Consider the following 16,163-nt stretch of genomic DNA (forward strand, 5'->3'; position numbering starts at 1 on the left):
GCATATGACGTTTCATTTATACACCGAACGAGAGAACGTGTTTTTCCTAGAATGCCAATTATATCCCGTCGACTGCCAGGAACAAACTAAGTATAGTTATTTTTTGCACTATGACATTTTCTTTTAGATTTTCCGAGCTGCAGTTATTATTTCATTACGACTAACGAACATCCAGGTGCATAGCCGATAGATTCAGTAAACCTTTATGCAGGAATTTCACCTTTCTCACTGAGGGAAATAAGCTTTCTAAAAAGTTTAGTTTGAAAAAGTTTGTTCAATGCTTAGAATGTTACCGGGAGCTATTTTCAAGGTAAAGAAACAACAACGGAACATTCAAATAATTTAGAAGCTTGGTGGTGGAAGTGTTAAATAAAAATCCACTTGGGGCAGAATTGCGCCGACCTTTTCCTGCCTTATTAACTTCTAAACTGCCAAACTCGAGACAAAGGGGGAGTTTCCATACAAATTCCCCAATTTTCTCGAGCTTGGGAGTTTAAGTGTTAAAACAATAAAAAAAAATATTAAATTTGAATGGATTTCCACTCCTGGTAGCTTCACAAATCACGATTAATGCAACATTAGTTGATTTTTTATTTGTGTTGATGCTTCTTTGTAAAAGTAGAGTCTTATTTCAACAAAATTACACTTTTTTGTTGTTTGTTTGATTTGATAAATGTCTATTTTTTATAAAAATGATCAAACTAAATGAACACCATGATAGAAAGGTCCCTTAAGGCATTTCTTATCACCCTTCAACGTTTCAAAATGGCTTGTTTTGTGGGGTGGCCCATTCTGCCCTGCACCCTGAAAAAGTAGTCAAAAAACTTTTTTATAAAGTGCATCAATAATAATTTAAAGTTATTTTTTTATCAACAGAGCATACAACCAAAATAGAGTGCGGACTCAGAAAAAATCCAATTAATCCATGGTACAGAGAAACCTCTTCTTACGTTCAGTCTGCGGTTGACAGAGCAGCGAGTCAGACGTGCGTCCCTCCAACACCGAATAAGTGCTAAAAAGTGCAAAAAATGCCTCAGGGCAAGAAAAAGAGGCGGTCCTCACCAGCAAGATCGGCAGATTTGAAGAAGCTAAAGAATGCCGAAGCGCTACCTGCAAAGCCAGGCAGTTTGAGCAAGGAGGCTCAAAATTCGTCTGGAAACCAGTTCGCTACCCTCCCTGTGGACGTGATCGAGAAGAAAGAATTTGAACGACGGGATAAGTTGCCACCCATTTTTTTGAAAACATCGTCATCGGATTCGGTGCGAAAGTGGCTGACTGGGTTTATCAAATCTGGTGCTTTACGAGCTTCCATTCGCATGTGTGCTGATGGACTCCAAATTCTGCTACCTACTAGAAAAGATTACAACTACGTTCAGGGTTTCCTAAACAAAACAAAAATTGAATACTACAGGCATGACGATCCAGATAAACGCCACATGAAACAGGTCCTTTGAGGCCTGTACGACATGGATGTGAATGTGCTGCAGGAAGAGCTCAAAATTTATATTTGAAATGAGTTTTCCCTTCAATGTTAAGTAAAAAGTAAATCTTTCCCGGTTCCTGAGGGGAACACCCTTGAAGAGTATCGTGGCCGGCATTTACAAAGCGGATTCAGTGCCAGTTTCATTCTCAACTTAATGTTAACATTCCATAGGTCGCCTCCCTAAGGTGTCGTGATAAGGTCCAGTTTGTGACGATACACTACCTTCCCTTTATTAAGCAATCGATTCCAGAAGGGAAAAGATCATCAGTTGTGTTGATTCGAGCCGGGATTTGAACCCCGATCTACCGCTTACGAGACGGAAGCGCTACCACTGGGCTACGTGGCTCGGTCAACATTGAACATCCCAAAACATAAGCCTACTAAAATGAATTCATACATTTGTTTTTCTATTGTTTCTGGTGCATTTTACAAAACTTTGATGAACGGTTAGATGTTATATTTAAATAAAGTGTAATTATAATAATATATCGATACAAAATGATTTTTCAACAATTATTCCTCCAATTTGATTAAATTTTGGTCTGCCTGAATCAGGTGTTAGTCACTCTTATTCATAAGTCTGGAGTCTGGTGTTTTTTTCTAGGCACTAACCAGGTTACACAGCAGAGTGGCCACAAGAATCGACTTCGCGGGAGGGAAAAGTAAAAAGACGGTTCACTCCGATTGCAGGACACGTGTTTATTTGACGGGAGAAAAGTTGCAATTGAGAGTTGTAAACAACACAAGAACATTAAAATCGGTTGATACTTTTTGTTTTTCACTGCTGACAGTTTAGTGTGTAGCGCATCATGACGCCATCACTTCTACATTTTTGATCAGTCAAAATTGTGCGCTATAACTTTCAAATTATTATGGAATAACTATATTTTTGCTTTTTTTACAGTTCTCAACTTTAATCCAGTTTGAACGTTTCATAGCTCATTTAAAAAAAACGTTTGATGCTAATTTAGCCGAAATTAAACTATACAATGATATTCATACATTCAATATGTTATGTGATGCAACACAATATTTGAGGCGAACGATCGGGATAAAAGCATGGATTCCTCAATCATTACTTTTATTTTAACACAATAGAATAACCTTCTCAAAAAGCATAAATTGAACCTTAACTTTTTAAGAATTTGAAAATCACTTTTCAGATATGTTAATGGGCCGTTTTACAAGATCTTTCAAAATGATCAGTACGGTCGTATGGTCCCCAACTTTGGTCGCCCCTGTATCAATAGTGAAAACCCGATTTAATATCACCAGAGGTGAAATAGAGCCTTTCTTACAAAATGATGAAACTCCGAGAAATATATTGGTGCAATTAATTTTTCAGAAACATATTGATACCACCCAGTGAGAATTTTACCTAAAGCTTCGAATCTTTTTAGGCTAAACCTCGAATGCCATTTTTTTAACTTCAGAGGTACATTTTTTGTCGCAAGATATTTAAATTTAATCAAGAAAAACAAATTGGATTGACATTATTAAAAAAAAATAAAGGGTACTCAGTCTTTAATGTTAGTCTATGATTAACATATAAAAATATGTATCGCTATTGCACTTTGTCGATCTATTATCAGAAGCCAGAAAGAACACTTTCACGCACAGCTTTCGATCAAGAATGGGCTGGGACTTTGAATTTGATGTTCAGTTAATGATTTTGTATAAAACCAAAAATTTAATAGGAAAAAATAGGGTAAAAGTAAGACGAAAAACACTAATATGGCTATATCTCTGGAAATACATTTTGGAAAAGCTTCAAATGTTGGGCCCAAGCTGTTTATGGCGCATGTTTTCGAATGGTTTTTTGTTTGAAACTGAATTCGTTTAAGGGGTTACATACATGTAGAAAATCACAAAATTTCGTAATTCAGAAAATTATTAAATCCACTAAAAAGATGATTTTCAATCACTCCTGAAAGTTTCGTGAAGATACTTCATGAATAAACTGAGTAAGAAACGATTTAAGCTCAAAATTTTGCCATGCGCAAAGGGAACTGTCAAACTTTCTGAGCGTTTTTCTCGGAACACCGAGTTGATTTACGGGTGCCACGATATCTCGAGATGGGGTGGACCAAGTTGGCTGAAATTTGGGGTGAAGACTCTCAAGACATATCTCGTGTGCATGACGAAGCCCGATTTTTAAATTTTGCTTTTTTTAGAAAATACAAAAATCAAAAACTGACGATGTTTTATATGGGTAATTCTCTACCAACTCACACGAAATCGGGAAAAGTTGCCCCGACCCCTCTTCGATTTGCGTGAAACTTTGTCCTAAGGGGTAACTTTTGTCCCTGATCACGAATTCGAGGTCCGTTTTTTGATATCTCGTGACGGAGGGGCGGTACGACCCCTTCCATTTTGAACATGCGAAAAGAGGTGTTTTCAATAATTTGCAGCCTGAAACGGTGATGAGATAGAAATTTGGTGTCAAAGGGACTTTTATGTAAAATTAGACGCCCGATTTGATGGCGTACTCAGAATTCCGAAAAACGTATTTTCATCGAAAAAACACTAAAAAGTTTTAAAAATTCTCCCATTTTCCGTTACTCGACTGTAAAAATTTTGGAACATGTCATTTTATGGGAAATTTAATGTATTTTCGAATCTACATTGTCCCAGAAGGGTCATTTTTCATTTAGAACAAAATTTTTATTTTAAAATTTCGTGTTTTTCTAACTTTGCAGGGTTGTTTTTAGAGTGTAACAATGTTGTACAAAGTTGTAGAGCAGACAATTACAAAAATTTTGATATATAGACATAAGGGTTTGCTTATAAACATCACAAGTTATCGCGATTTTACGAAAAAAGTTTTGAAAAAGTTACTTTTTGCGTTTCTCTTTGTTTCGTCGTCCGTGTCTGTCGCGGGTGACCATGAACGGCCATGATCGATGACGACCAACTTTTTAAAACTTTTTTCGTAAAATCGTGATAACTTGTGATGTTTATAAGCAAACCCTTATGTATATATATCAAAAATTTTGTAATTGTCTGCTCTACAACTTTGTAGAACATTGTTACACTCTAAAAATAACCCTGCAAAGTTAAAAAACACGAAATTTTAAAATGAAAAATTTTGTTCTAAATGAAAAATGACCCTTCTGGGACAATGTAGATTCGAAAAGTACATTAAATTTCCCATAAAATGACATGTTCCAGTCGAGTAACGGAAAATGGGAGAATTTTAAAACTTTTAGTGTTTTTCGATGAAAATACGTTTTTCAGTACATCAAACCGGGCGTCTAATTTTACATAAAAGTCCCATTGACACCAAATTTCTATCTCATCACCGTTTCAGGCTGCAAATTATTGAAAACACCTCTTTCGCATGTTCAAAATGGAAGGGGTACCGCCCTCCGTCACGAGATATCAAAAAACGGACCTCGGATTCGTGATCAGGGACAAAAGTTACCCCTTAGGACAAAGTTTCACGCAAATCGAAGAGGGGTCGGGGCAACTGCTGTGTGAGTTGGCGGAGAATTATATTATATGAAAAACACAAAAGTATTTTTATCATTTTTTAAAATAAACTTTTTGAAAATCGGCCTTCGTCATGCACACAGGACTGGTTAAACGAGTCTTCACCAACATTTTGAGCCAATTTGGTCCAGGCAGTGTTGAGATATCGTGTTACCCGTTTTTATAAACTGCTCACTTCAAATAGCTATGTCTCGGCAATGATACAACCAAATGTCTTCAAATTTGTTTTGTCTTTTTTTTTATTTTAAATAAAATTAAGTGTGTGCTCATACCAAGCTTTGACTTTTTTGACGATTTACATGTATGTAACCCCTTAATTTGACAGTGTTATCTGTAAAATAGTCCAAAAAACACCTCTAAAAATGGCTTTGACCACATTTACTGGTCGAAAATTGTGAATCGAAAAATAAAATGTTCGTCTCCGACCCCACGGCTACAGATCTGAAATATAAAAATTGTGGGTTTTACAAGCAGTTTTCCAATGATGGAAGACACATTTTTTTTAAGGGCGGATACAGACATCGCTCATGTATTTCAGAAAAAGAGCTCTCAAAAATCAGACTTTGAGTTCCGAGTTTCAGGCCCAAAATTCAATCGAAAGAGCGCATCTAATACTTCAATTTAGTATTATGATTTTTTCCTGGGACGAATCCTCGCGGTGTACGATTTTTTAAAGATTTCGGAGAAAAGCGTTTTTCCAAAAGCAAACCATAAACCTTTCTTTTGAAAGAAAGGCAAAAAGGCAAATATGATGAAAACAGGATCAAAGCCATAACCAGCCAGTCATCTCTCATTATTTTTTTTTATAGCAAAAGCCGGCTTTTTCAAGCGTGCACCCACCTGGTAAAAACAATGAAAATTCCGCTCGCCGCTCTGCTGCTGAATGACGCGGGACTTTTCCAGCAGATAGTTGGTTATCACGCCACCCACCGGGTCGCCCTTGTAGTCGAATTCGATGTCCATGTACTTGCCGAAGCGGCTGCTGTTGTCGTTCCGGTTGGTTTTGGCATTGCCGAAACTTTCCAGGATGGCGTTGCTCTGGATGAGGACATTCTTTACCCTGCAGATGTGGGAGAAAGCAGAAAATTAATGATGTTAGATCCGTTATTTACCTTAAGATGACAGAGAAACAAGTAGCTTCACAACGAAGTTGAATTAAAACAATATTAAAGAGGAGCCGTCGTGGTTAAACTTATGAACTACAAACCCTCACGCATTTGACGTTAAATTTATCGTCATACTATTTTTACAACCAATTGTGTAAAAAATGCAATTAGGAAGACTTGAGCCATTTTCATTTTTTATTTTTTTATTTGGCTCAAACTTTGTGGGGGGCCTTCCCTATTGCCAAAAGAGCTATATTGTGTCATTGGTTCACCCATACAAGTCTCCATACAATTTTGGCTGCTGTCCATACAAAAAAGGTACGTAAAAATATTCGAAAATCTGTAACTTTTCAAGTTTTTTTTTGATTGATTTGGTGTCTACGGCAAAGTTGTAGGTTTAGTTGAGGACTTTTGGGGATAAAATAGGTACACGAAAAAAATACTTTTTTCATAAAAAACTCAATTTCCCAAAATGTGTTTTTTTTTAGTTTTGATATTTTTTAGGGGACAAAAACCCGCAACTTTTGAGCCAAGAGAAACATGGTCAAAAAATGATTAGTGCGCTGACCACGGGGACGCGCTGTCTTGTTTTTGCATGCTCATTTTCATTTCTTTTGTGTCGCTGTTTGTGTGCATGGGGTGATTGGTTATTGTTATTATAATTGAATAATGACATCATAAAAGCAGTGCTTCTGGGGACGCGCAGTCCTGTTTTTTTGCGATAATTTTCGTCGTAAATGAGTGTATAATTGGCAAAGGGAGCGCGTGGTCGTAACAAATATTCGGAGTGAAAAGTGATTTCTTTTGCGATTTTCAAAGCCCATATCATCGTTGATCGGAAGGCACGGCGTCGCGTGGATTGTGTTTAAATTTTTCGAATAAGGTTTTATTTTTTTGCGGTGAAAAAGCCATTTCTATATAATGGACGAAAGACGCACTGACAATTTGGATCGTCGAGTTGATAGTGGAGCAAAATAACTGTGTGTGAGTGAGTTTGTGTGTTAACCAGAAAGACCTTCCCATAGCATCGTTGCTCGGAAGGCTCGCCGACGGGTCTGTTATGAAAGTCCTCCCCATAGCGTCGTAGCTCGGGAGGCATCGAAAAGCCAATACCTTATCCTACTAACCCAAAAAAACAATAATCACGTGATGCTTGAAGGAGATGCTGTGGATTCAACGGTCTCAAGCGGTATCAACAAGTATATAGCGAAAAACTATGTGCTTGATGAGTCTGCAACTTCAACTATCGGACTAACATTCCTCCCTTTCGTTGAACTGCAGGCTTCTTGGGAGGGCGCCGGTATTGACTAATAAAGTAGAGATCTTCAGAGGTTAAACAGTGAACGGATGGTTGGCTCCCACTGATCATTTTTGATTCATTGTTTAACTTCAGCTGATCTGTCAATAACGGAGTAGCAGCTCATTGGCAGTCAACCATGCTCATGCTTATGCTCATGCTCAAGAGAAACATGGTCAAAAAATCTGCCGGTGAGTTATGATTTTTTGAAAAAATAGTGATTTTTGGAAAACATTGAAGTTTAATGCAAAAACAAATTTGACGTAATTTTTTTTATTTAAAATTGAATTTGCGATCGAAAAGAACATTACAGATTATTTGATAACGGGTTCTGTTTTCAAAATAAAGCTGCCGAAAGTTTGAATTTAGCGAAATATTTGCGGTTGTTCGGTTCTTTAATTAGTGACCATGAGTGACCATTTCTGAAAATATTGTTTTTGAAAAGTTCTGAAAATTTGCTATAAAATAGTCGAAGAGACATTAAAAATTGGACCCCTGGTTGCTGGTTGCGGTTTAAGAAAAAAGAAAGAGAAAGAATGCAGTTTTCTCATCCAAATAACCCACCATTTTCTAATGTCGATATCTCAGCAACTAATGGTCCAATTTTCAATGTTAAAACATTCGTGAAATCTTTTCTAAAACAACATTATGATTTTTTATCAAGACGATTGTTTTAAAATGGCAAAACATTCAATATTGCGCCCTTTGAAATGATAGTCTAGATTAAATTTATTTCGAAATATTGTTTTCGAAATGCTCGAAAAATTTCACGATTATTTCATGTTTTAACATTGAAAATCGAGCCAATAGTTGCTGAGATATCGACATTAGCAAATGGTGGGTTGTTTGGATGAGACTTAGAAAACTTCATTCTTCCTGTTTCTTTTTTCTTAAACAGCTGGATCTCAGCAACCAGGGGTCCAATTTTTAATGTCTCTTGAACAATTTTATAGCAAATTTTCTGAACTTTTCAAAAAAATGCATTCAGGAATGGTCACTTATGGTTACCATTTTAAAAAATCGAAAAACTGCAAATATTTCACTAAATTCAAACTTTTGGTGGCTATTTCTCAAAAACAGAGCGCTTTATAAAAAATCTGTTAAGTACCATTCGATCGCAAATTCAATTTTTACATATAAGAAATCAGGTCAATTTTTTTTAATGAAATTTCAATTTTTTCCAAAAAATATTTTTTTGTCAAAAAAAAAACATAACTCGGCGGCAAATTGTTTGACCGTTCTTCTCCATGGCTCCAAAGTTGCGGGTTTGAGTCCCCTAAAACATATAAAAAAATCTCGGAAATCAAAAATACGTATCTTGATAAATTGAGTTTTTATAAAAAAAAGATTATTAAAAAATCAGCAATTTTTTTCCGTATATCTATTTTTTACTCAATAGTCCTCAACAATACCTACAATTTGCCCAAGACACCAAATTAATCAGAAAATTCACTCAAAAGTTACAGCTGTTTGAATATTTACGTACCATTTTTGTATGGAAAGCTGCCAAAATTGTATGGAGACTTGTATGGGTGAACCAATGACACAAAATAGATTCTTTGGTCGTAGGGAAGGCCCCCATAAAGTTTGAGCCAAATAAAAAAATACAAATAAATCCATTTCCGGTTTTGGTAAAGAATTGCTCATATGTTATATACTAAACCTGTTGTATTTTGAACAAAAACTTTCAGGCTTTATAATAGTTTGGATGAATAAGAAACATTTTGCTTAAGTTTTCTTCAACAGGGGTATCCTTTTTTTTAAAAAAAATGCCGATTTAAAATATTTTTTCAAATGCTTGGCATGACTTGAAGAAATCATCTGATTGAAACCCTTATCAGCCAAACATGCAATGAGACAGTTGAATAACTCTGGCTTTAAAGATTGGATCAATCCCGTATTTTAGACAATATTTAACAATTTTAATAGAAAAAAAATACAATTTCAATTCAATTCAATTCGGTTTTATTTGTGAATAATCCAAGTTACAATGAGTTCATTTAGGTATATAACAGAGTTTTGGTGTTCCTTTCAGCTGTGTTTTACATCGTAATTCAATCGAAAAATTATTACTTATAACTATGGAATTGACAAGAGTAAGAAAAAGTTTTCAAAAACTTACAGAAAGTGCAATGGGAAAAGGATAGATAAAGAGAAAGCTTAAAACTAGATCACAGACAAAAATAATCAATTATAGATGTGCTTGATCATCAGCTCCCCGAGGGCCAGAAATTGCTCCGCCTTGTTACGGCAGCTCGAAACCGCGTCATCATCTCCCCGCGAGAGCAAAGAACTCCGGCAGGGTAAAGAGATCTTCCCCGGTGACTCCTTGCTGGGCCGCATCGCCGCTACCGGCAGCGACCACGCTGGCAAACGAACGCCCCCATCCAGGAGGGATCGCTGGGTTGTCCGCTGGAACCGTAGGCTGTCCAGCTGCAGGAACGGCTGCGCTCGTACTTCGCTGAGGAGGGTGGGCTTTCTTCTTCCTCTTTTCCTGCTCCTCGAGGTAGGCCTTGCGCGCGACGCATCCGCGGTAATTGCCGGTATGGTTGCCGTCACAGTTCGCGCACTTTACGCGCGGCTTGGTTTGTTCTGCCTTGTCCCCCAAGTCCGCCTTTCGTGGCAGTGCGCACGCCTCGGAGAGGTGTGATTCACCGCACTTCACGCAGCGGGGCCGGAGGTTGCAGTTCCGCGAGCCGTGGCCGAATTTCTGGCAACGGTGGCATTGCGCTACGTCCGTCGGGTTTTTGGAGTAAAACCGCCAGTTTACCCAAAAACCGTCCAACGTCTTAGTCCGCCGCAGGTCTTGGATCTTGACGGTGCCGCGGTCGAAGTACAACAGATACAGAGTGTGCACACCCGTGACCGTTGTCTTGCGCGAGAGAACTTTAATCTCCCGCGGTTTTATTCCGGCGTTCGAGAGGTGTCGCTTCAGGTCGGCGATCGGACGATCTTGGTATCCCTGCAAGACGACCTTAACAGGGGGCTTCTCTGGGTCGTATGTGTAGAAGTTGAAGTTGCTACGCTTCAGTTCTTCAAGCACCAGGTCGAAATCTTTTTTGCTCAGTGTAATCACTTGCACTGCCGACTTACCGATTTTCAGACAATATCCGAGGCCTTCCAGCAACTCGTCAACATCGTCCACCAACGTGTCCAAAACAAAAATTGGAGGTGGTCTACGTTCCGCTGGAGAGTTGTTCTTTTTTGACGTCGGCACTTTTTTCCGTGCACGACCATCATCGTCGTCGTCGTCGTCGGTAGTGCTGCTACCGTCGGTGTTGTTGTTGTTGTTTTCTTCATCGTCGCTCAGCATCTGGAACTCGTTCCTGATGGGGATGTTGGCGGATGTTGATGTGCCACTGGTCGTGGCACCGGAGGTACCGGAACGGGTTCGCACTGGTGATCTCGGAACATATCCGGGATGTAGTAACTTTTTGTCGATGCCTTTTGCGCTCACTCTCCCTGCGCGATGGCGGTCGACACGGCGTTGGTTTGTTTACCTTTTTGCACACGGCCGGTAGACGAACTTCGCGGGTTTTCGAGGCCGCACTCGAACTGCCACGGCCACGGCCGGCCCTTGGCATGCTGCTGGAGCAAACTCGCGGCTAATCACGGTAAATTACGGCGAAAAATTTCGAAAAAACGATGGAGCACTGAGCACTTGACTGCTGCTTGCACTCGTGCGTACACGGAGGAGTGAAAAAAAAAAAAAAAAATACAATTAAAAATACATAAATAATTTAAAGTTAAAAATCAAAAATCTCTCATTGATGACTCTACCCTACCTAGTGTCTCGTGGCCGTTAGTTGCGGGTGTTTAGTTTTAATATATCGAAATTTGTGATAAGAGACCAACGTTACGCTTCACTCTTCGCCAGCGTTGCATCAACGCACCACTCACCGTTCGATCTCGTTCTGTTTGCCCTGGTTGGTGACGGCGGCGATGTACTTCATGATGATCTTGGACGCCTCGGTTTTGCCGGCACCGGACTCCCCCGAGATCATGATGCAGGTGTCCTGGTTGCGCTGCTTCAGCACACGGTAGGCCGCGTCCGCGATGGCAAAGATGTGCGGAGTGTTCTCGAACAGCTCCCGGCCCTTGTACCGACTAATCTGGTCCGGGCCGTAAATGTTCATTTCGCGGTACGGGTTCATCGATATGCAGACCTCGCCGATGTATGTGTAGATTTTGCCGGCCCCGAACCTGGTAGAAGCGAAAAGAAGCAAGAGAATTGCTTAGTTAATGTTTTGCATAAAGCACTGAGTTGCATAAAAAATGGCAAAAATCGTCGTAGGTGGGTAGAGGATCCAGAAATCGCCCACTTTATAGTGGATTATGATTTTCGGTTCTTATTGTTGTAGAGTGTTGATAAACTATTTGATTTTAAGTTTCCACAACGTTTTTATCATTTACAAGTTCATTTTTGTTAAAATTTTGCGTTTTTATAAAGTGCTCTGAAGTGCCTTTTTTGCCCCCTCAAATCCTATTGTCGCCCACCCTTGGAATCAGTATTCGGCCACGACAAAAATCAAGAAATCAATTGAAATAATGGCACAAAGCTAAGCAAATATGGTCTCTTATTGACACACAACATGTCCCCGAAGCTCAATTTTATTGATGTGCACATATTTTGTCTTTAAAATAAATTAAGGTTCAAAAACCCCTAGGAGATTTTTTACAGGTACATTAGCGTGGCTCACGGATATATGAAAAAGACAAAAGTGTTCAATTTCGAACGCCTCAACCGGAATTTTGTAGCAATATGGCCCCAAAACATAGCCTGAAATTTTGAGCGCATTTGGTTAAGGTTTAGAACTTCCACCATTGACCTGAAGTTATAAAGAAATTTCAATAAATTTAATTTATTTATTTTCAACTTTTTAACTCTTCTTCGAGTATATTTTTCTATGCCCTATGAATTTTTCTCAAAGTAGTAGTTTCTTATAGGTTTCGATCCGGGGAACAACTTTGTAGAACATCACAAAGCGCTAGGAATTAATCCCGGAAAGATACAGGCAAATTTTTAGAGCACGTTAAAAAAAATCCTAGCTCCAAAAAATATCCTGTATCTTTTCAGGATAAATTCCTAGCGCTTTGCGATGTTCTGCAAAGTTGTTCCCAGATCAAACCTATAAGAAACTTGAGAATAAGAAAATTTGATTGGGTTTTGGGAAACTTTATCTAAGAAGAGGTTAAAAGTGAAAATTTCCCATAGTAAATCTTTAAAAGTTCCATACTAACTTCAGGTCAATGGTGGAAGTACTAAACCTTAACCAAATGCGCTCAAAGTTTCAGGCTATGTTCTGGGGCCATAATGCTACAAAAATCCGGTCGAGGCGTTTGGAATTGAACACTTTTGTCTTTTTCATATATTCGTGAGCCACGCTAAGGTACATATCCTACTTATTTTGAGGTTCCAACTAATACTAAAGTATGTTCTCACTCATAAAAAATATGACTAAATCAAATTTCCTGATAGAAATCATGTGTCGATTCACCCTAAATAAGGGCACAAAGTTACATGTACATGGACCAAACATAGCATATTACGTCCATTTAAAATGCTAGTCTTGATTTAATTTTTATCAAAATATGTTTTTCGAAAAGATCGGAAAATTTCACGAATGTTTCATGTTTTAACATTGAAAATCGGACAAATAGTTGCTGAGATATCGACATTAGAAAATTGCTGTATCTCAGCAACCAGAGGTCCAATCTTCAATGTTACTTAAACAAATTTATAGCAAACAAGCCTGACCCGACAAACTTCGTCTTGACGTAGAACTTGTTCGATTATTCAGCCTCCTGTGATCAAAATTTTAATTTGCGTAAATTTCCCCATACATTCCACCTAAATCCGACGCTCGGTATTGAACCGATTCGCGTTCGAACAAAACCGTTAAATTTTTTTATATATATAGATAGATTTGCTGAACTTCTAAAAAAAAATATTTTTAAGAAAGTGTCACTCATGGTCACTATTGTTTTAAATCAGAAAACTGCAAATATTTCGCTAAACTCAAACTTTCGGTGGCTGTTTCATGAAAACGGAGCCCTTTATCAAAAAATCTGTAAAGTACTTTTCGATTGGAAATTCAATTTTACATTAAAAAAATTACGTCAAATTTGTTTTTGCATGAAATTTTGATTTTTTTCCAAATATCACTATTTTTTTCAAAAAATAATAACTCGGCGGCAGATTTTTTGACCAAGTTTTTCTATGACTCAAAAGTTGCAGGTTTTGTCCCCTAAAACATATCAAAAAATCTCGAAAATAAAGAAAATACGTATTTTGGGAAAAAGAGTTTTTGTAAAAAAAAAGTTGATAAAAAAATCTGCATTTTTTTCCGTGTACCTATTTTTTCTCAACCCAGGTTTTTAAGCGAGATGGCTTTCGAATGGTGAACGCCCGAAATGTCAAAATCGCGCTGTGGTACCAACATTGCGAAAAAAGTGTGCCATGGCATGACCGCCATTTTTTTTCTAATGTTGGTGCTACTGCGCGATTTATAGGGGAGAGTGGGGAGACTTGATCCCCGGGGACACTTGATCCCAAGCCTGTATCTCGTCAGCATGTGGGTAAAACAATTAGCTTTGTTCTAGAAAGTTGTGCGAAATTGACTAAAACTCATTGTAGAAGACAAAGAAAAAAATAAAAAATAAAGTTTAGATTGAGTTACACACATTTTTCTAAAAAGTGCTGCAAAAAACTTCCAAGATATCTTTTTTCTTTGTTTTGATAAGTACACTCAAAAATTATTCAAAAAATATTGTTTATACATGAATTGTTTGATAAACATATCAACTCCAAAACCCTTACGCATTTGGCGTTAAATTTATAGTCATACTATTTTTACAATCAATTGTTTAAAAAAGTGCGTTTAGGGAGCCTTGATCCCTGGATTTTTACAGTCACTCGAATCAGCCTCAAGATTAAATAATTGGGCTGGGTTTTCGTACATAGTTTCCTTTAGTATAGTTGTACATAACTTATCGCAGTTTGAACCATTTTTCAAAAATGTTGTAAACAAAAATTACCAGCCTTTGTAAACATGCTCAATTTTGGTCTAAAAAAGAAAATTTTAAGTTTTTAAATATTTTGCGTGCTAAACTTGTTGTATTTTGAACACAAACCTACAGGTTTAATATGAAATTGCTGTTACTTATAGAAAATTAAAAGTTTGGATGAATAAGAAACATTTTGTTTAAGATTTCTTCAAAATGTTGAAAGGGGAACAAATTACCCCCAACATTTTGAAAATGCCGGTTTAAAATATTTTTTTAAAACGCTTGGCATGGTTCGAAGATTTTTTCTAATGAAATACCCTTATCAGCCAAACATAGTTGAATGCTTAAGCTTTCAATACATGCAAAAAGTTCATAGTTTTGTGAGAAATTGACAGAGTTATGTGCGATACAAAAAAAGGAGATCAAGTCTCCCCACTCTCCCCTACATTTAGGACGTTCACCATTCGAACGCCACTTAAAAGTTACAGCTGTTTGAAAATTTACGTACCATTTTTGTATGGATAGTTGCCAAATTTGTATGGAGACTTGTATAGGTGAACCAATGACAAAAAATAGCTTTTTTGGTCATAGGGAAGGCCTCCACAAAGTTTGAGCCAAACAAAAAAATACAAATAAAACCATTTCCGGTTTTGGTAGAGAATTGCTCATATGTATCAATGTGAGTTAAATCCATATTTATTATACGAAAAACATAATCTGTACTCAAAAACGGCCTGTTACAAATCCGCGTAATGGATCGAGAATTGATAATTTGAAGTCGTAATTATACCTTATGAGTTTTAGCAAACAATGTTTATACAATTTCGGCGACCTTTTTCATTTTGCGCAATGGGAACAATGTATCAAAAACTCAAAGGTGTCACACATTGATATAAGAAATCGCCAATAGAGTTCAGGTTTTAGGCATTTTGGTTAATTTTGGCAACTTGGAAACAAACGTGTTGCCAAAAAGTGTTATTCTTTGATGTAAATGAAAAAAAAACATTTTTTTAAGCTGTGTTACAGTATATCTTACAATTTGTTTTACTAAATGCTTAGAAAACTGCTTAAAAACAGATTAGAAAAACTGAAAGAGTGTCGTTATGTTGTGGAATGTTTCATTAAAAGCATCTCTACATACATCTCGCCATTTTGAAGAATACTTGAGAAGATTATATATGGTCTATTTAATTGACAGTGACAGCAAAGCTCACTCGTTTAATTATCTCGAGAAAGAGAAGCAAACCTTTTTTTTTAAATATAAACTTGGTTACAGCTGCAGCATTTGTGTGCTTTCAGTATGCCCGATTCATAGCGGGGAAGCAGAAGCACTCTTTATTAAATTCTCAATGTGATGTTTTATGGAATTTCATTAGGGCCGTTTGTTTTGCATTTATCATGTTAAGTTTACATTCGTTTTTGATAGTACATAGCTTACTCTACCAACTCCTATCATTATGAGCTATGTGTTAACGGTTGAAAATTTAAAAATCTCTGGCTGGCTGCGGAAAGATACAATGTTGATTATTTAGAAAGTATTTTTTTCGAACGTGTGCCATCTGAGTAGAAGTAACAGTAACATTTTTTTCCAGGAGTTCTACAAGAGCTCTTCAAGATAGCTATAGCATAACAGTTTGGACCGCGGTAGGATAAAACTCTCTTCAAGTACTCTTCCAAACTCCTGAAGAAGTTTTGAAGAGAATTTTATCCTACCGCGGTCCAAACTGCTATGCTGTAGCTATCTTGAAGAGCTCTTGTAGAACTCCTGGAAAAAATG

The 16,163-nt window shown here is 37.4% G+C and overlaps 1 protein-coding gene across 1 annotated transcript in view; it reads right to left on the minus strand.

Moving 5' to 3' along the window:
• LOC6037124 (unconventional myosin ID) overlaps nt 1-16,163 on the minus strand; it is an 83,796-nt gene that overhangs the window by 33,267 nt on the left and 34,366 nt on the right. Inside the window, exons 3-4 of the mRNA XM_038251617.1 lie at nt 11,279-11,581; nt 5,816-6,035 (exon numbers count right to left, since the gene is read on the minus strand). Coding sequence (XP_038107545.1) covers nt 5,816-6,035; nt 11,279-11,581 — 523 coding nt within the window. The remainder of the gene's footprint in view (nt 1-5,815; nt 6,036-11,278; nt 11,582-16,163) is intronic.

The sequence above is a fragment of the Culex quinquefasciatus genome, chromosome 2, assembly GCF_015732765.1.
Source record: "Culex quinquefasciatus strain JHB chromosome 2, VPISU_Cqui_1.0_pri_paternal, whole genome shotgun sequence".
Taxonomy (NCBI): domain Eukaryota; kingdom Metazoa; phylum Arthropoda; class Insecta; order Diptera; family Culicidae; genus Culex; species Culex quinquefasciatus.